The sequence below is a fragment of the Myxine glutinosa genome, unplaced genomic scaffold (assembly GCF_964187855.1).
Source record: "Myxine glutinosa unplaced genomic scaffold, kmMyxGlut1.1 SCAFFOLD_447, whole genome shotgun sequence".
In the NCBI taxonomy this organism is placed as follows: Eukaryota; Metazoa; Chordata; class Myxini; order Myxiniformes; family Myxinidae; genus Myxine; species Myxine glutinosa.
Window position 1 is genome coordinate 51228 of NW_027616545.1, and position 18573 is coordinate 69800.

Sequence of the window (18573 nt, forward strand, 5' to 3'; positions counted from 1 at the left end):
GCATTCCCACACACGCTCTACCATTCCAGGTGTGCATCCTTCCATGCCAGGTGTACATCCTCGCTCACCTGTCACAACCAACTCACGCTCCGTGTCACTCTCACTACTTTCACCTCCACTCTCGGTCGCGCACTCTTTCCTCATGCACCTGTCCGTTACACAGCTTTCTCGTGCATCCTCTTGCGCACACTCTTTCGTTACTTCCTCCGTAACACTTACCACACCGCGCTTCCATGTACCCCCTCGCACACGCGCTTCGACCAACTCACTCTTGACGGAACACTCTCCCGTTACATCCTCTGTAACACTCCTCACTACGCGCTTCCATGTGCTCCCTCGCACACGCGCTACGACCGACTCACTCTCGACAGCACACTCACTCCTTGGCGTGCACTTTTTCCTCACACACCCCATGGTCGGACATTCTCGCACACCTCGTTTTTCACACACCAGACCTGTCGCACACTTCACCAACGGCCTCTCACGAACACCCGGGTCCACAACAACCCCCAAGCCGACTGAAGCTCCCCTCACATCATATACATTTCCGAATATATCGCCACTCACCTTGACACCTCGTCTCCGCACCTCCTCTGCCACCTGCAAACTCTTTATTTGGTTAGTGAGCACCTCATCACGATTCGAGCACAGACCTTGTACCAATTCCATCACCTCCTCCTTTATTTCCTTTTTAGTTTCCCTTCGTCTCTTCTTAATTTCACTCACCCCTTCTTCCACCTCCTCTAATTTTTCCTTTACTCCCTTCATCTCCCGGTGCGCCCCCTCTATCTCTTCCTCTAACGCCACCTTAACCGTTTCTATGTGCGTCCTCACCTCTCGGTCCTTCGTCTCCATTACTTCTGTCACCTCCTCCAACTTCTTCGTCAACCCCTCATGTACCATCTGACATTCCTTTTGTGTTGCTATTAATTCGTTTTTAATGTCCTTTTGTGTCGCTTTTAAACCCCCGATGATTGCAGTGTTCTTTTCCACTTGGTCCGCTAGTTCCCTTTGTCCAACTGTCAGCTGCTCTACTCCCTTCGTCAGACCCTCTATGCCCCCCTGTAACCTAGCCGTATTATTCCTCACCTCTTTCTCCATACGCTTCTCACCTCGCTTTACCTCCTCGCGTAGCCCCGAAACCTCCTCACTTACACCTCGTCGTATCCCCTCTTTCATCTCCTCCATCTCTTTTGTAGATGCCACTCTCATCTGTCCCAATTCATCCCTCTGAGCATCCAGTTTACTTTCTAACCCGATTTGCACCTCCTCTATCTGGTTCCCCATTCGTTTGATTTCCGGGCAGATTGTTCCCCTATTTCCCGCAATTTGTCCTCCATCCTATTTTCTAACCCCCTCAACCCATTTTTCACCCCCTCTATCTGATTGTCTAACCCCTCAAATTTCTTGTCTAACCGTTCACCGGTATCCGATCGCCTTGACCAGCCATGGCGCGATTTCAAAATTCGGGTTTTTATTTTAAAACAAAACAAATTTCACAGTTAATAATTTCGAGCGCGTGAAGCGCGCTTCGGGTCCAATCTCACTTCCTGACACCAAATGTTACGGACACGGCTAAAGATGTTGCTTGACCGAGCGGAATGGCCGCCGTGTTCGTACAGTTAATCCGATTACCCCGAACGTTGGCCAAATCGCGTCACAGATATTCAATTGGGGAAAACTCTAAAGCGATCGAATGGAAAGAGGAAGAAGAGGACGAAGACGTACAGAAGAGGAACAGGATTTATTATTTATACCACACAAACAAAAAGGAGCAGTCAAGGTTATTTACAGCAGGTGACACAGTGCAAAGATTAGCTTATCTAACTGGCTTACTTATACCCAGACAGACCACGGACAAACGGACAAGGCTGACTCACACAGGGATTGATGGCAGGTAGACCGATGGCACAAGGTGCACCTTGGCTCGGGGACAGGATACAGCTCAGTCTTTGGGAGGTCTTTCCTAATGGCAGAGGTCTCTCGGCGCTCGGAGGGTGCGTCCTTTCTCCTTCAGCTCTGCGCGCATCTCACGTCACCCCCCTCTCACCGCGCATGCTCAGCGGGGAGTGACACGCCCTCGGCTGGTTGGCTCCGCCCCACTGGGGCCGGTCCGCCGCTTCCATTGGGTGCGGGGGTTACCGGGCTCTGCCCTTGACGAGGAGCTGACAGGGAGCCCCTATTTGGTAACCCCGTCGAGCACATGTTCGATGGCGGCGCGTTGGGAAGGCCTGGTGCCCTCCCAACACCCCCTACCAACCAAGCCGGAGTGAGGACGCGCACTTCCCGTGCCCGCCGCTGCCGTTGCTGTTGTTGTTGTTGTTGTTGTTGTTGTTGTTGTTGCTGAACCGTGAGGAAGAGCTGCGGGGAGGTATCGGGAGGTCCTAAACTTCCTAACGGTGCCATACAATCACATTCTGGTGCAACGAAGGGTCAGAATTAATGGAAACGAGTCCTTAACTGACATAGACTAAGAATAACTAGCAAGATGTCCTATAGTTGTCTTACATGAGATGCGGTGAACCTGGGCACGACATTTAATGGGGGAAATAGGGGGAGGTCGGGTCTACAGAGTGTTGTTTACAGAAAATGGGACTAGGGAATGGGGGATTGGGGATAGTTGGGAAGTATTGAGGAAATAGGGGAATATTTACAAGCGGATATGGATGGATGTAAATCCCATATCCGCAACAATATCATCTGTATTACCCCATTAACCTTTGCTGACTCAACCATTACACTTGCTAGTTTTAGTTTCCTCCCCTCCTTCCTCTCCTTTTCCTGTTTATTCTTCCCTTTGATGTTTGTCCCACTGTCAGTTCTTCCTTGCTCTTCCTTAGCCTTGCTTGTGTGAAGAAAAATAAAAATGACAGCCTTTGAGCTTGGGGGAAGTGACATAACTTTCCAGAGCATTCTGGGACGCTATATTTTATGATATATCACTTTGAGGGTGGGAGGCAATAAGGGAGGAATTTCCTCCTCCCCATGGATGCCAACCAACGGAGTTTGTCTGTCCTCAGCCTTTAAATGCCAAGCGACAAGCAAGGAAGTCTTGGTCTGACTCGGCCATAGTTGGAATCGAATCACCCATCTCCCAGACATCACACGGATGCTCTATTTTGCCACGGAGTTTGGTGAAACCTTGTCTTGGGATAATAAATAATTTTCTGTCATATTGCCAATAAAACCCAGCTGGCTCAGTAATAACCTCCGGAGAGGGCATACTCTTCCTGCTTTACTTGCTTTAGCAAACAAGTATTGTAAAATCCACACCATGGTCGACCCTTAAACACATTCAAGGGGATCTTTTCAACTAGCATGTTTGTTGTCTGTAGTGCTGCCCACACCTCCTAGCTGGAGTTAGAAAAGCAAGATTTGAACTTGAAACCATCGAGTTAACAAGACGTATGATCAGCACTTGCTTGTGTGACGAGTGCATATTGACAGGTTGTGTAGACACTGCATGCCCTCCACCTGACTTGGCATGTATCCTCCAATGACTCTGACTCGATTCCATTAAATGGCACCTGCTCCTTTTCCAGGAAGCTTAAATTGACACATATCTCGGTTCATTGCATTCATCAGCTAAAGGCCGGATTTCTTCATCTTTTCTTGCAGTATGCACGAGCTGAAGGACGCATCATCCTGACATGTGGTCTTCCCTTCCAAACTGTGAGTTTATATTATTCTCGGATCAGATGCTATCAATTTTCCATCTATCTATCGTACAAAATGTGGCAAAATCTTTGATACTCCTCCGCTCTGTATGCTCCATTCTTTTCCTTCCATCTCCACCCAACATGCTTTTGCTTCAACCCCACACCTTCTCACACTCCCTACTTTCCCTCGTGTCTGCTCTATCTTCCAAATTTCTATTCCTTTTCTCAATTTCGATTCTGGCAGCTTAACCCCTGCACACTTTCATACATGATATATAGACAGCCCCTTTCCACATGGTCATAAGCAGGAGGATTGTACTTTGTCAGGAAGCTTGATTGTGCCTCCAGTTAGCCATGCATCTTTTTCTTCTTTTAGATTTCTCTGAGTTTTGGATTCCCCCCTCCAACACCCTAACATCCATCTCCCCTCTCCCCCACATCTCCCACCCCTCCTCAAAATCTTTGATACTCCTCCGCTCTGTATGCTCCATAATCCATAGTTCAATCGCCAAACACAACTATCTCCCTGCCCTCATTACTACATATCTCCACCCTCCCTTCACCACTGCCTTCACCACTGCCTTCACCCACGACACCCTTGCACTGCCCTCACATTCTAATTTCCAGGTCCTTAGTTTCCTGGAGGGTTGCTTACATGATATGGTATTGTGGATTTTTTGGGTTAGTGTATTTCTGGTTTATATTAATTGTTTTGATGAAACATGTATTTGCCTTGCAAATTGGCAGATTAATTTGCCTTCAAGGCAAAAAGCATGGAGGACTTAAAATTCATTGCCAAACCCAAAAGTATGATGAGGTTTGTCCAAATACAAAATTCTCTCTGTAGAGTGAATTTTATTCTAAAACAATCTCCACCAACAAGAAGAGTGATCCACCAGTAATTGTACTGTCTATAATTTGACTAATGGGTGTTTTGTTTGTTTTCTTTATGGGACAAAATGTGTTGAAGCTTGGTGGTTGTACTCAGCGTGTGCATTGGAACATTCTACTAAGTTAGGATGGCCACCTCCAAATTAAAGTTGCCCTACTCTTATCCTTGCCACTCCCATCGGCAGCGGGTGTTTCTCGTATTGACAATAATCAAATTATTTGACTACTGTATTTTTCAAATCTTGTCTGTAAGTAGTTTTCACAAGTACTAAAAGCTGTATTTTTATGACTAGTACACCCGTTCCCTCCAGAGGCAGCAGGAAGGGTCATGCCTCTCTGGGGTATATATATATATTTCAGTAGATCTCGGGTCAGGCCTCAAGAACATTGAGGGTGTTGTTCAGTTACCATGTTTCTTGTTTGGTGCTCGCCAAGTGGCTTAACAATTCGAGCAAGCACTCCATTTAGAACAGTTCATGAGGAATGGCTGGCTTGGCAATCGCTAGCTTGCTGCTTGGTATCTCAATACACCTTGGGTTTCATCCCTTTCAGTTTAGTGTTAAACAGCATTAGTGACTGTTTTAAAAGGTAATCATATTTTTGTGGTTTCTAACAAAATTTTTTTTACTTCTGGTAGAGGCCGTTGCTCCTACCAAAACGACAAGATAAGCTATTTATACACATTAACACAGTGTGTGTTGAAGGAGGAAACATAACATAACTTAGCGAGGGGGTATTATTGTCCCCCGTCGCACCGCAGAGCGAAAGGGGAACTATGGTTTTCCCCTCCGTCCGTGTGTGCGTCCGTCCTTCCGTCCGTCCGTGCGGACGTGCGTGTGTGCGTGCGTACGTGTGTGCGTGCATAAGCGAAGGACCAAATTCTAATTTGGTGTGTGGGTGCAACTAGGCATATGGAAGAACCCTATTGACAATTAGGTCGCCACGTCAAAATCCAAAATGGCCACCGCCATGTATGTCTGAACCTTGTGAGCGGAATATCTTGAAAAATAAATGAACTACTAACTTCTAATCTGGTGTGTGGGTGCATCTAGGCATAAGGAAGAACGCTATTGAAAATTGGGTCGCCACGTCAAAATCCAAGATGGCCGCCACCATATATATGTCTGAACCTTGTGAGCGAAATATGTCTGTCCGTCCGTGCGTGCAGACGTGGTGCGTAAGCGAAGGACCGAATTCTAATTTGGTGTGTGGGTGCAACTAGGCATATGGAAGAACCCTATTGAAAACTAGAATGCCACTCAGTAGAGCGCATACTCCCGCCGTGGGTCAAGTTGGAATAGTACGATTTCACAAAAGTTTGAGGGAGTAGTTCAGTGACACAAGACAAGACAAGACAACACAAGACATACACTGCACAGATATATATTTAGAATATATAGAAGATAATGTAAAAAAAAAAAACAAGGCAATTTCACTTACATTTTCGGATTCAGCGTTCAATTCTATATAAGTGAGTGTATTGTGAGGCATGTGTGGCTTCAAATAAAATTGTAAGACAGCAAAAACGTTCGTTTCATTCCTTCGGGATACAACATGTTAAACTGGCCCAAACATCAAAACAAAACTCGCTCATTTTAAGTCGTACAAGCTAATGCGACCACTCATTCTTCTTGGAAGAATCCCGTGCACATGCTGGTCACACTTATAACTCACCTAAGTCTTTATAAGTTCATCAAAGACTGACACCGCGATTGACATTCGCTGAGGTAAATGTTGATATCTCTTCTGAGGTAATAATAAATTAAAAAAAACAGTTTTAAAGCATTATATGTATCAAACGATACATTTTATGAAATGGGGAAACCTAATACACACTTTGGTGGTTTTAAAATGACAGAATATGTCTTTATTAGAAAAAAAAAGAAAAAAAGAACCTTGAAGACGACGCTGCCAACAAAATACAGCGCTCTAACGCATAACCACGAGTTTAAACTACATTTACAACAAATATGAAAACTACTTTCATATCACCATGTTAAATATAGAATATATAGAAGATAATGTTAAAAAAAAAATGAGCCCCGTCTTCCAATGGCAAACAATCTTTCAAAAAATTCCTGGATCCGGAATAATATCCTGAGCTTCACCAAAAACTAATCAATTCTTCCTTATCCCAAGGGCAATCATCCCACCAACTTTCATCCAAATCCGTTCAGAACTTTTCCAGATATCTTGTTCTCTCTCTCTCTCTCTCTCTCTCTCTCTCTCTCTCTCTCTCTCTCTCTCTCTCTCTCTCTCTCTCTCTCTCTCTCTCTCTCTCTCTGTCGCCACCTATCGGCTGTCGGTGCGTTGGGTGTAGCGTCATGGCGGCTGTGAGCAACTGATCGGTGTTTTGGTGAGTCCGTTGTGAGTTTTTCCCCCCTCTCCTGCCCTCCCTCACTCTCCTTTTCCATCCTGTGTGCTTCGGCATTGTGTTTTCATCCGTTCTGCACCTTTGTCTTCGAGAGAGAGAGGATTGAGAGCGAGCCCATTTTGGGTGCGGCCTACTGGCTTTGACGACGCTTTGTAAGCCATTTTTGAGCTTATAATGCACGTTTATTATTTACTTTAGTTCGATTATTTAGGTTTGATACCTTCTTGTCCGGTTCGGACAAGGGGGGGGGGGGGGGGGATTTCGCTGGTATGGCGAATATACGCTCTCGTTACGAGGCATTCGAAAATTTAACGCGTAAGCATGCATTCGCATGTGTTCCGCCTGAAGGAGCTCCTACTGAAGACATTATCCTTGCCGTGGGATCCATCATAGGAGACGGTAATGTTCGTGCGGCATCACGAATGAACCAGAAATTTGTTGTCTTCGTGTCAGAAGAAAAACTCGTTCATGACGTCGTTAGTACCCGGTCTAACCATAAAAGGGGGTCATTATATTACGGTATCCCCTATGGATACGCCAGCTACCAAGATAACAATATCCAACGTTCCACCGTTTATGCCAGGCGAGAAACTCCTATCCGTTCTGTCTCGTTATGGTAAAATTGTTTCCCGAATCTCAATAAATCCGCTCGGGTGTCGCAGCGATCGTGTTAAACACGTAATGAGCTTTAGGAGGCAGGTGTACATGATTCTCCCGGATCGCGGAGCCGATACAGGTTTAAATATATCCTTTAAAGTATCGTTGGATGATCGGGAATACCACATGTATGCTTCCTCAGCCTCCTTAACTTGCTTTAATTGTGGAGAATTCGGACACGTTAAAAGATTCTGTCCTAGGGCCTCTTGTCCGAAGTGTGGTGAACCGGGACATAACGAAAGGGTTTGTAAAAAGGCCAATCCCTCCACCGCGCCTTCTGACACCCCGACCATGCTCGCTGACACCCGGACCGTATCTCCTGTTACCCCTACCGTACCTTCCGTCACCCGGACCGTATCTCTTGTCACCCCTACCGTACCTTCCGTCACCCGGACCGTACCCTCTGACACCCCGACCGCACCTTCGGACGCCCCGACCGTACCTTCTGACGCCCCGACCGTACCTTCCGACGCCCCGACCGTACCTTCCGACGCCCCGACCGTACCTTCTGACGCCCCGACCGTACCTTCTGACGCCCCGACCGTACCTTCTGACACCCCGACCGTACCTTCTGACACCCCGACCGTACCTTCTGACACCCCGACCGTACCTTCTGACACCCCGACCGTACCTTCTGACACCCCGACCGTACCTTCTGACACCCCGACCGTACCTTCTGACACCCCGACCGTACCTTCTGACACCCCGACCGTACCTTCTGACACCCCGACCGTACCTTCTGACACCCCGACCGTACCTTCTGACACCCCGACCGTACCTTCTGACACCCCGACCGTACCTTCTGACACCCCGACCGTACCTTCTGACACCCCGACCGTACCTTCTGACACCCCGACCGTACCTTCTGACACCCCGACCGTACCTTCTGACACCCCGACCGTACCTTCTGACACCCCGACTGAGTCGTCTGTCACACCGGTGCTTTCCGATTCCAATGTGATGACACCCACCGATGTGACTGACACAACTAGCATTGCCCCCTTTCCCGAACCCATGAACGAAGAATCCATAGTGTATGCTAAAAAGCGAAGAGCACCAGCGCCAAGCATTTTCGCTGGTGCTGCAAAGAAGGCGGTCATGGGCGGCACCATTTCCGGTGCACATGTGTCCGAGTGTCCCTCTGACATTCCCTCACTAACTGAGTACATGAATACCGTTGTCAATGACACCAGTGAGTCTCATTATGTAAATGAGCCGAAAAATTAAATTTGTACCTCTCACCTGGAAGTTTCCGAGTGCGAAACCTCCAGTGAAAGTATTACCATTTCCGAGCTGGGAAATGTTTTTCCGCTTGCCCCCCCTTTAAATACCGAGCAGACTAAGAATTCAATAAACGTTCCCACTGTACAAACGGGGCCGGTAAATCTGAGTTTGCTGGGATCTCAAACCCAAGCTCCGACCCCAGATACAAATATCCACCAAAGTGTTAACGAGTGCTCTCGGGAACACCTTGGGAAACTTGTGAAGGTGCCTCCAGACAAGACCGCGGGGGCAGCGGGTAATACCCCAGATCCTGACGACATGTTATCTGACGTGTCTGAGTCCGAAGATGACATTGAGACAACCGCGCTGTCACAAGCGATGACAGGTCACTCGCAGGTATCCCCTCAACTCATTCTTACCTTCCTTAACGAAACGTATCGTCACCGCAACATTGTCATTAAAGACTATTTCCCTGACTTTGCTGCATTCATTTGTACCGCAAAGTCAATAATCAAAGCGCATGAGGATTTTGACCTGACGAAATCTCAATTCCACAGGTTAAGAAAGTTTGTTACCCGAGCAGGTACGGAGTGTTCCCAAGCACAGGGCGATTTCATGACCACGGAATGAAAAACATTTCCTTTGCGACCTTAAACATGAATGGTGGGGGTGCAAGTCACCTCCGTCAGGTCCAAGTCAAAAACTTGTTTGACCGTAAAAAGGCAAATGTTCTTTTACTACAAGAGACCCACATCACACCTAACGTGGAACATGACTGGTGCCAAACTTTCAAAGGGCAATGCTATTTTAGCAATCTGTCAGCCTCATCTGCTGGGCTTGGGTTTTTTCTAAAGCCAGGTCTAGCTTTTGAGTCTTGTCATTTTCAGGAAGTCATAAAAGGCCGGCTTATTTCCCTTCAGCTTGCACATCAAAACTTCTGCTGTACCATTTTCAATGTGTACGCACCTAGTGAGAGCAGGGACCGAAAGGCCTTCTTCACCTCCATGGTAAACCACCTGAAATCAGTTCATCTCGACCAATGTGTGTGCATTGGTGGTGACTTTAATTGCACCTTTGACCCTTCGAAGGATAGAAACTCTGCAGAACCCCACCCCGAGTCCCATGCGGACCTATCCCGTTTCTTTAAGACGGCCGGTCTACTGGATGTTTGGCGATTGCATCACCCCAACATAGTCCAGTTTACCTGGTGTCGATGTGCCAATGGCCGGGTGTCTTCGGCAAGACTCGACCGCTGGTACATTAATGTACCCTTTAGGAACGTCGCGGCCTCTTCAGGTTGTTTTCCGTCATTGTTTTCAGACCACCATATGGTAACCTTAGATCTTTCTTTTCCTCGACCCACATGCAGAAATAGTTACTGGAAGTTTAACGTTAAACTTTTAGAAGATAGTTTATTTACAGACTCCTTTCGTGATTTCTGGGCTGAAATGAGTACTAAAAAATCTTCTTTCTCCTCAATTAGTCTCTGGTGGGATAACCTAAAGGCCCAAATTCGAGTATTTTGTCAACAATTTAATTCGCACTGTACCAATGTAAAACATATCACGATGGCTTGTTTGGAAGCAGACATCTTAAGGTTAGAGAGCAAGTTGGCCAATGAGAGCAACCCAGTGAACTATCGGTTGCTACTCGAGAAGAAGGCCCAATTAAGGGATTTGATCCATGAAAAAGCAGCGGGCACACTAGTTCGGCTAAGAATACAGAATATAAAGGTTTCAGATACCCCAACTAAGGCTTTCTTTCACCTAGAAACTGTAGAGAAACCAGCACGACTTATATCTTCGGTTTTGGACCCAGGGGGGAACATCCTAACAAATCCGAGTGATATAAGATTAAATGTAATCGATTTCTTTTCTGAACTTTTCAAGGCCAAAACAGTTTCTCACGAAATGATGAATGTTTTGACCTCTCATCTTCCTTCCGTGGCTGAGGCCCAACGTCTGGAACTGGATGCTCCAATTACCCTTCCAGAGCTAACCGGTGCACTTGCTGAGATGGAGTCGGGAAAAGCCCCTGGCATCGATGGCCTACCGGCCGAATTTCTTTCGGCATTCTGGGACATTTTGGGCCCAGAGCTGCTCAATGTTCTGGATGCATCTCTTTTATCCAGAGAATTACCGCTCAGTTTTAGAAGAGCAGTACTCTGCCTGCTACCCAAGACTGGCGATCTCCGACACCTGTCAAACTGGCGTCCGATCTCTTTGTTGTGCACGGATTACAAACTGTTTTCCAAGGTCCTTGCGAACCGGTTGAAGACAGTTATTGGGGACCTGGTGTCACCTGATCAAAGTTGCGGCATCCCTGGCAGATCCATCTATGACAACATATTCCTAGTCAGAGATTTGTTAACTGGTAAATGTGTCAAAGAGGATTTTGGATTGGTGTTTCTTGACCTTGCAAAGGCCTTTGATAGCATTGATCATGAGTTTTTGTGTCATGTGTTACAAGCTTGCAGGCTTGGCACTAATTTTAGAGCCTACATAGCTTTGTTATATGCAAACATCTCCAGCTTGATCAAAGTTAACAACGAATTTTGCCCACCCATAAAGGTTCAGAGAGGGGTAAGGCAAGGTTGTCCACTTTCAGGTCTATTATTTGCCCTCGCCTTGGAGCCCCTCTTAATCGCCCTCAGAAAGGATATCCCTGGACTTGTCCTTTCTCCAGGACACCCACCTTTGACCCTGTCAGCTTATGCCGACGACCTTTGTGTCATTATCTATCTATAATTCCACTAATCTCTGTGTGTGTGTTTGTTTGTATGTTTGTATGTTTGTCTGTGACCGCTGTTTCTCGACAACTACCGGTCCGATATACTTGAAACTTGCCAGGTATATTGCTGGGGACCCAAGGATGTGCCTTTTCAAGGTTTTAAATTAATCGCAGAAGTAGTTACCGAGCTATGTCCAAAAAACGATTCAACCAATCAGAGAGCAGCGAGCTATCACGTGTGCCGAACGTGGCGAACAGACTCTGCCTCGGATGGCACATTTGAGAGCGTATTCATTTATTTCCCGTCGGCAAACTATGTTGGCGCTATGTTGGCGTTAAACGATGTTTTAAAACTAATTAAAACTAATTTGCGATTCTTTCGCTTTCCTGCGATATGCGACCTTCCGGAGCTCCTGTGAGAGCGTGCGCCATTACGGATAGTACGGGTACGGGCATGCCATATGTTGGCGTTAAACTATGTTTTAAAACTAATTAAAACCATTTCATGTAAATAGAGGGGGGGGGGGATTGTCACTGTACTCGCAAGCCGTTCGCCGTTCGCTTTGGCGTTGCGAATGGACCAAAACATTTCATGGACCAAACCATTTCATGTAAAGCGTTCGCCGTTCGCTTTGGCGTTGCGAATGGACCAAAACATTTCATGGACCAAACCATTTCATGTAAATAGAGGGGGGGGATATAATTTTAGATATATATATAGTACGGGCATGCCCTAGTAAGAAGAAAATGCGACAGTGACGCCATGGCAAAGTGTTTGTCAGACTTCAACCTTGCCTCATCATTAAGGTGTAATTGGGGGAAAAGCAAGGCTCTGTGGATCCCCTTTCCAAAAAATGACTTACATATGCCACCGTTATTACCACCACCTCCCCTTCCTGCAGAGCTAGTGTGGGCAAACGATGGCATCAAGTATTTGGGCGTCTTCCTCGGTCCTCCTCAGTATGCCCAGAACAATTGGGACAGGATCATTGACCAGGTAGATGGGCGTTTGAGCCGATGGAAAAGAGCTCTACCCCACCTTTCCTATAAGGGTCGCGCGCTAGTTGTCAACAACCTCGTCACTACGCTTTTGTGGCACCGGTTAATCTGCCTGCAACCACCGGAGGTTTTGCTCCAAGCTATCCAGAGGAAACTGGTGGATTTTTTTTGGGGAGGCTACCACTGGCTACGACCCAGCGCCATATGTTGTCCCTCGGCCAAGGGTGGTCATGGCCTAGTCGATGTGAAATGCCGCCTTTTGGCCTTCCGGCTCCGCTCCATCCAACGCTTGCTTTATGCAGAACACCTACCAGGAAAGCCCTTAGCCTGCTCCATTCTTCAACGAGCTGGGAGGCTCGGATACGGACAGGAACTTTTCCTGACCAACCTTCAACACGTCGATACATCTCTGCTCCCAGTCTTTTATCAGAGCCTCTTGAATGCCTGGCAGGGCGTTTCGATAAGTCGCCAAACAGACTCGTATGGCACTAACATGTATGCACACGAGCCTTTATTTTTCAACCCACTTTTCCCCGATATCCCGAGGAGTCGCGACTTCTGCCAGCATTTTATAGTGGCCAACATCCTGAAAGTGTGTCATCTCCGGCACGACTCTGGACAGGGATGGAAGCCTGCGAACGAGCTGGCGGACCTAACGGGTGTTCGGTCCAGGAGGCAAATCGGGAACATACTAAGAGCGGTGATCCGAAGGGGCCACCAGCTAGGCCTACATTGGACGCAGGACGCAAAGGTTGAGCCCACAGTCCCAAAATTAGGTGTCGCTTTTACCCCAAACGAGCTGCCCCCCATGAGCGCAGGGTCACCCCCCTTCCATGCTATGAGCAGCAAGAGTATTTATAGGTCTTGTGTGAAACTTCTTCTTGGGGACCCACCTCTAGCTGGGGTTACCCGGTGGAAAGGACTCTTGCCTCCCGGTCCCCCCTCTGAGCCTTTATGGGATACAATGTATGCTGGACTTATTTCTAAAAGAACAGGTGACCTTCAGTGGCGTTTGGCCCACTGGATTGTTCCTTCCAATGCTGTCATTCGTTTTTTTTCCCCCATTTCCGGCTGTTGCCCCTTTTGTCCGGTGAGGGAAGATTTGTTTCATGCTTTCATTAATTGTGAAAGACTTTCTCCTTTGTTTCATTGGTTAAATTTTATTGCCCATAGATTGCAGGTTACCTTTTCTTTGAAAGCTTACATCTTTGGCTTTCCTCCCAAAAAGGGAACCACATCTATTGTATTCGGGTTCCTAACCGCTACCGCTAAACTGGCCGTATACCTGTCGCGGAAGGCGAAGCTGGGCGGCAGACCCATGCAGGAATGCAGTATTATGGTGTTTTTTAGTTCGTTGGTGTCAGCAAGGCTCAAGCTTGAATTTGGCTGTGTCCAAACTGCAAGCGACCTTGCAAATTTTGTTGCGACCTGGTGTGTTGGAGGGATTTGTGAGGTCCAAGATAACAAATTGTTAATTTCTGTATAATACAGTGCGGGTGTTTCTTATACACTGTTCCATGCTTCTCCTTGCTGGGGTTTTTTCTCCCCCTGGTCTTGACCTACTCTTTCTTTCTTAAGTCTCTCCTCAGGGTTCAGATGCGATTGTAAATTTGTATATATAAAATTATGCCTAGTTTAGAAATTATGCCTAGATTTTCTCCTCGTGTTTTTTTTGGTATTTGCACCTTTTCTGTCGCTTGGTTTGCAGTGCACCGATTGTTTTTTCCTTCCGGGATTGCTATGATTTTACTGATTTTCCTGGATGAATTGCTTTTGGTGGTACTCTTGTTTTATACTTTTATAATAAAAAGAGTTTAAAAGTCAGTCTCTCTCTCTCTCTCTCTCTCTCTCTCTCTCTCTCTCTCTCTCTCACACGCACACACACACACACACACACACACACACACACACGGAAGCATTACTCCCTGGCGGGAGTAATTAGGTTGCCACGTCAAAATCCAAGATGGCCACCACCATGTATGTCTGAACCTTGAGTGGAATATCTTGAAAAATAAGCGAAGTACCAAGTTCTAATCCGGTGTGTGGGTGTATCTAGGCATAAGGAAGAACGCTATTGAAAATTGGGTCGCCACGTCAAAATCCAAGATGGCCGCCGCCATGTATGTCTGAACCTTGTGAGTGGAATATCTTGAAAAATAAGCGAAGTACCAACTTCTAATCTGGTGTGTGGGTGTATATAGGCATAAGGAAGAACGCTATTGAAAATTGGGTCGCCACGTCAAAATCCAAGATGGCCACCACCATATATATGTCTGAACCTTGTGAGCACAATATCTTGAAAAATAAACGAACTACTAACTTCTAATCTGGTGTGTGGGTGTATTTACGCATAAGGAAGAACGCTATTGGAAAATGGGTCGCCACGTCAAAATCCAAGATGGCTTCCTTGCGTCTCTCCACTTTGTCAACGCACATCACTTCACCGACGGGGGACCTAGGCGTAACGCTTGTTGGTATTAATATTGTTTTGTAATAACATTAATATTATGCTCTTGTCATAAGTGTTATTACCCTCGTCAAAGGAGAGCGTATTGAATTTGAGTTCGTTTGTCTGTCTGTCTGTCTATCTGTTTGTCTGTCTGTGTTTGTCCGCACAGAATAAATATGATTTTCTCTGCAACCATTGATCTGATAGACAGGAAATTTTTACCATAGGTGCACCTCCTGATGTAGATTTAAAAAAATGATAATTACGACATAGGTCATGTGCTACGGGCATCATCTTGGAAAAAACGAAAAACTTTGCACCCCTATATCTACGAAAGTGCTGCATAGAAAAAATTGAGACACGGCTCTGTAAAGAACTCTCAATGGGGAATAGTCAGGGCCCTTAGGGATATTTTGGGGCCGTTTGGTTCAAATTCTTCCAAAAGCACCAAATTTGGCCCAGATGTTGCCCATGCCATACTCTTTCGATTTTTGACTGGCGCCAAGACGGGCGCCCCCCCCCCCCCCCGGGGGCCCCATATTGGCGAAATACTAAATGGCCGCCACCCGGATTAGAGGAAAATCAGTTAAATAACCACAAAAGTGTTGGAATCATGTATGATACCACTTTTCAGGGGTTTTCGAGGTCGAGGAATCCAATTATGATGTTATTTTGATGATTCGAGGTCAAGGTCAACCCTCAAGGTCATCTTAAAGGTCATTTTTGAGTCAAAGATGTCGGTTTTTGAGTTTTTTGTCAAGATTTACGCGAGGTTCACCATTTTATGTTTCTGGGTTGGGTAATCGAACTCTGACCTTATTTTTGACAATTAGAGGAAATATTTACATGTCTATTTCCTAATTTTCAGGCATATGCAGTTCATCAGTCTAATTACAAAGGTACGGATTTTGATGTTTTATGAACTGTATGCCATATCCTTGTGTTTAATTTTTGTGCGATCATGATCCGGGTTCATGTATACATGATTGTATACATGTCATAAATATGACGTCATAGGTCATGTGACCTGGCGGCCATATTGGATTTTATGAAAACCTTAAAAATGGATCCCTGCCTTCATTTTTCGATCGATTCATTTTGAACTTTGACCACTTATAGTACGCCATGTGATTGGATGCATATCCTAATTATGACGTCGTAGGTCAGGTCACATGGCGGGATGGACCGGTATGGTCCCCGGATCATACCGCCCTTGGCGCCCGTCAAAAATCGAAAGAGTATGGCATGGGCAACATCTGCGCCAAATTTGATGCTTTTGGAAGAATTTGAACCAAAATATCCCTCAGGGCCCTGACTAGAATAACATATGTTAATGATAATGTCATCGGTGCGTCCATTATGACGTCATAATTCGACAAGTACAAAACTTCATCCGATCAAGATGAAATGTCTTGAGCGTTGTCTAGGGATAAATTGGTGGAGAAAAAAATAATCATGACCATCGGTCACATGGTTTGGCCACCATATTAATTTTAACAAAAAAGCCTTAAAAACCACTAAAAACACTTCCTGGCGAAATCGTTGATTGCTCTTTCTTGTTACTTTTGTTATTAGAAGCGGCCTTGGAAAAACGCCACGATAAAGCTATCTTAACACAGATATCCATCTCAACACGCAACCCCCTTGACAGGAGATTGAGTTGTGGGTGGGGGGAGGGGAGGGACGAATTTGCTACAACCTCCCTTGTGTGACCCTTCGTCCTCCAGTGAGGTTTGCCTGAGATTCGTGATTGGACAGACAAACAGACACCGACTTGCGTATTTTAGTATGATTTGATTATTTATGAAAAAACCCGATATATGATGGATTTTACAAAAGAATATCATTGCTCTTTGAAAATGGCACTTAGTTTTTGGACAAATGGAATGTCATTTCTACAAAGGTTTATGAACCATGGTTATTGCAAAGCTGTGGTTTGTTGTTTGTTTAGTCTAGGAAGAACTAGTCTTGCTTGTGAAGCCTCGTCTCAGAGTTAACATCTCTCTCTGAACTACAGTGAAATGTGTATAAATACCACTCTTGGGACTAGTAAAAAGTGTTTTTTACAAGCAGGTGTTTCTGTGAATGTTTCACGTCTGCTCGGAAAAGAGAGCAGAGCATCCAAGATTCAATCGTTGGTCGTAAATAATCACCATACTTCTGCTCGTACGTATATTATAGGAAAGGTGCATGTGAAGGCAACCAAATGACAACACCATCAACGAAAATGCTCTTTTTCACATTATATCCTTAGGAACATGCTGGCTTCTGGATTTCTGAATATTGGGAGAAGCACTTCTGAATTGTGAGTGGCTCCACCTCATCCCAGGTGTTGCTAGTCAACCTGCTGTACTTGAGGTACAGCAGGTTGACCACCTTCATGATGAGATCTGTCCCACTCGAAGTCCTATCATTCTCCATGGCACTTATCACGTGTTGCAGCTACCGTTTGTGTTACTACAGCTACAGGGACTGGGTAATCAAGGGATTATCCAGTCCCTGTAGCTGGGAATAACTGAAGCTTCTCTTGATCCAAGGAGTACAGCCTAATGTTGGCTGGGAGAAACTGAAACCTGATTTATGTTCTTCAGTTTCAGCTGTGGGTGCAATTTAGTCTTACTCAACTGTCTTCCAATTTCCCAAATTGGGAAAACACGAGATTCCAATTAAAGTTAGATCTAATGCTTAATTGTTTTAATGGTTATTAGAGGATTAAAATGGTGTTGCGTGTCATTCATTGCCACAAGATGAACGTCACAAATGCTTTTTAAATGACCATATGCTGGTGTGACCCTCAGAGACATCAAGGCCCCCCCTGTTATTGTTCCATTTATAAAGCGATTTCAAGAGATTTGATTGGTGTGATTTGACAATGAAAAGATCCAGCTGCTGTTTTTACAAGCGACCATAAAAGCTTTTATTAACCAGAGATGAGAGCTTATATGACTGATGTTTGATACCTATGATTTCATTATCGACCATTGCCTCGATTAATGGTCACTCATCGCAGGTTAGGAACGTTGGGATCCAACGCTTTGGTTCTCTACACCATGGACCATTCATATTGTTCCAAGAGGCTAAAGAGAGCCATGCTCACGACGTGCACCTTCTTATAACCGCGTGAGCACTCTTTGACTTGTCGTCTCTCCATCTCATTGCCAGTTGCGCTCTCAAGTTGGTGAAGGCCGCTGCATGCTCGTGGACTGCACGGAAAAGGCCCGTGAGCAGGCTAAACGTGTGTTGCAACACTACAACGTGTACGTCACTCCAGCCGACATCTTTAGCCGTTGTCAGGTACAATTTCCCTCTGCCAATTATCCTTGTGATTCTGTCTGGGCAGAGAGAGGTTGGGAGGGAATTTGACAGAGAAAAAGGTCATTAGCCAATGCGCTCACAACTAAAAGGTAATCCCATTGGAGGATTAATTTTCATCTGATTGACTGAATGACCTTTTGCCAAATGTATGGTTTCCTGTGTGATCAAACCGACACTTGTGTATTAATATTCTTAGTAGTATTTTAATGTGATCCTTTAATATGTTGAGAGCCTGCTTGAGAGCTTTAATATATAGCCTGGTGTTGGCTTAGCGG

The 18573-nt window shown here is 45.8% G+C and overlaps 1 protein-coding gene across 1 annotated transcript in view; it reads left to right on the forward strand.

Moving 5' to 3' along the window:
• LOC137432406 (exonuclease mut-7 homolog) overlaps positions 1-18573 on the forward strand; it is an 85506-nt gene that overhangs the window by 29292 nt on the left and 37641 nt on the right. Inside the window, exons 8-9 of the mRNA XM_078768777.1 lie at positions 3619-3672; positions 18146-18277. Coding sequence (XP_078624903.1) covers positions 3619-3672; positions 18146-18277 — 186 coding nt within the window. The remainder of the gene's footprint in view (positions 1-3618; positions 3673-18145; positions 18278-18573) is intronic.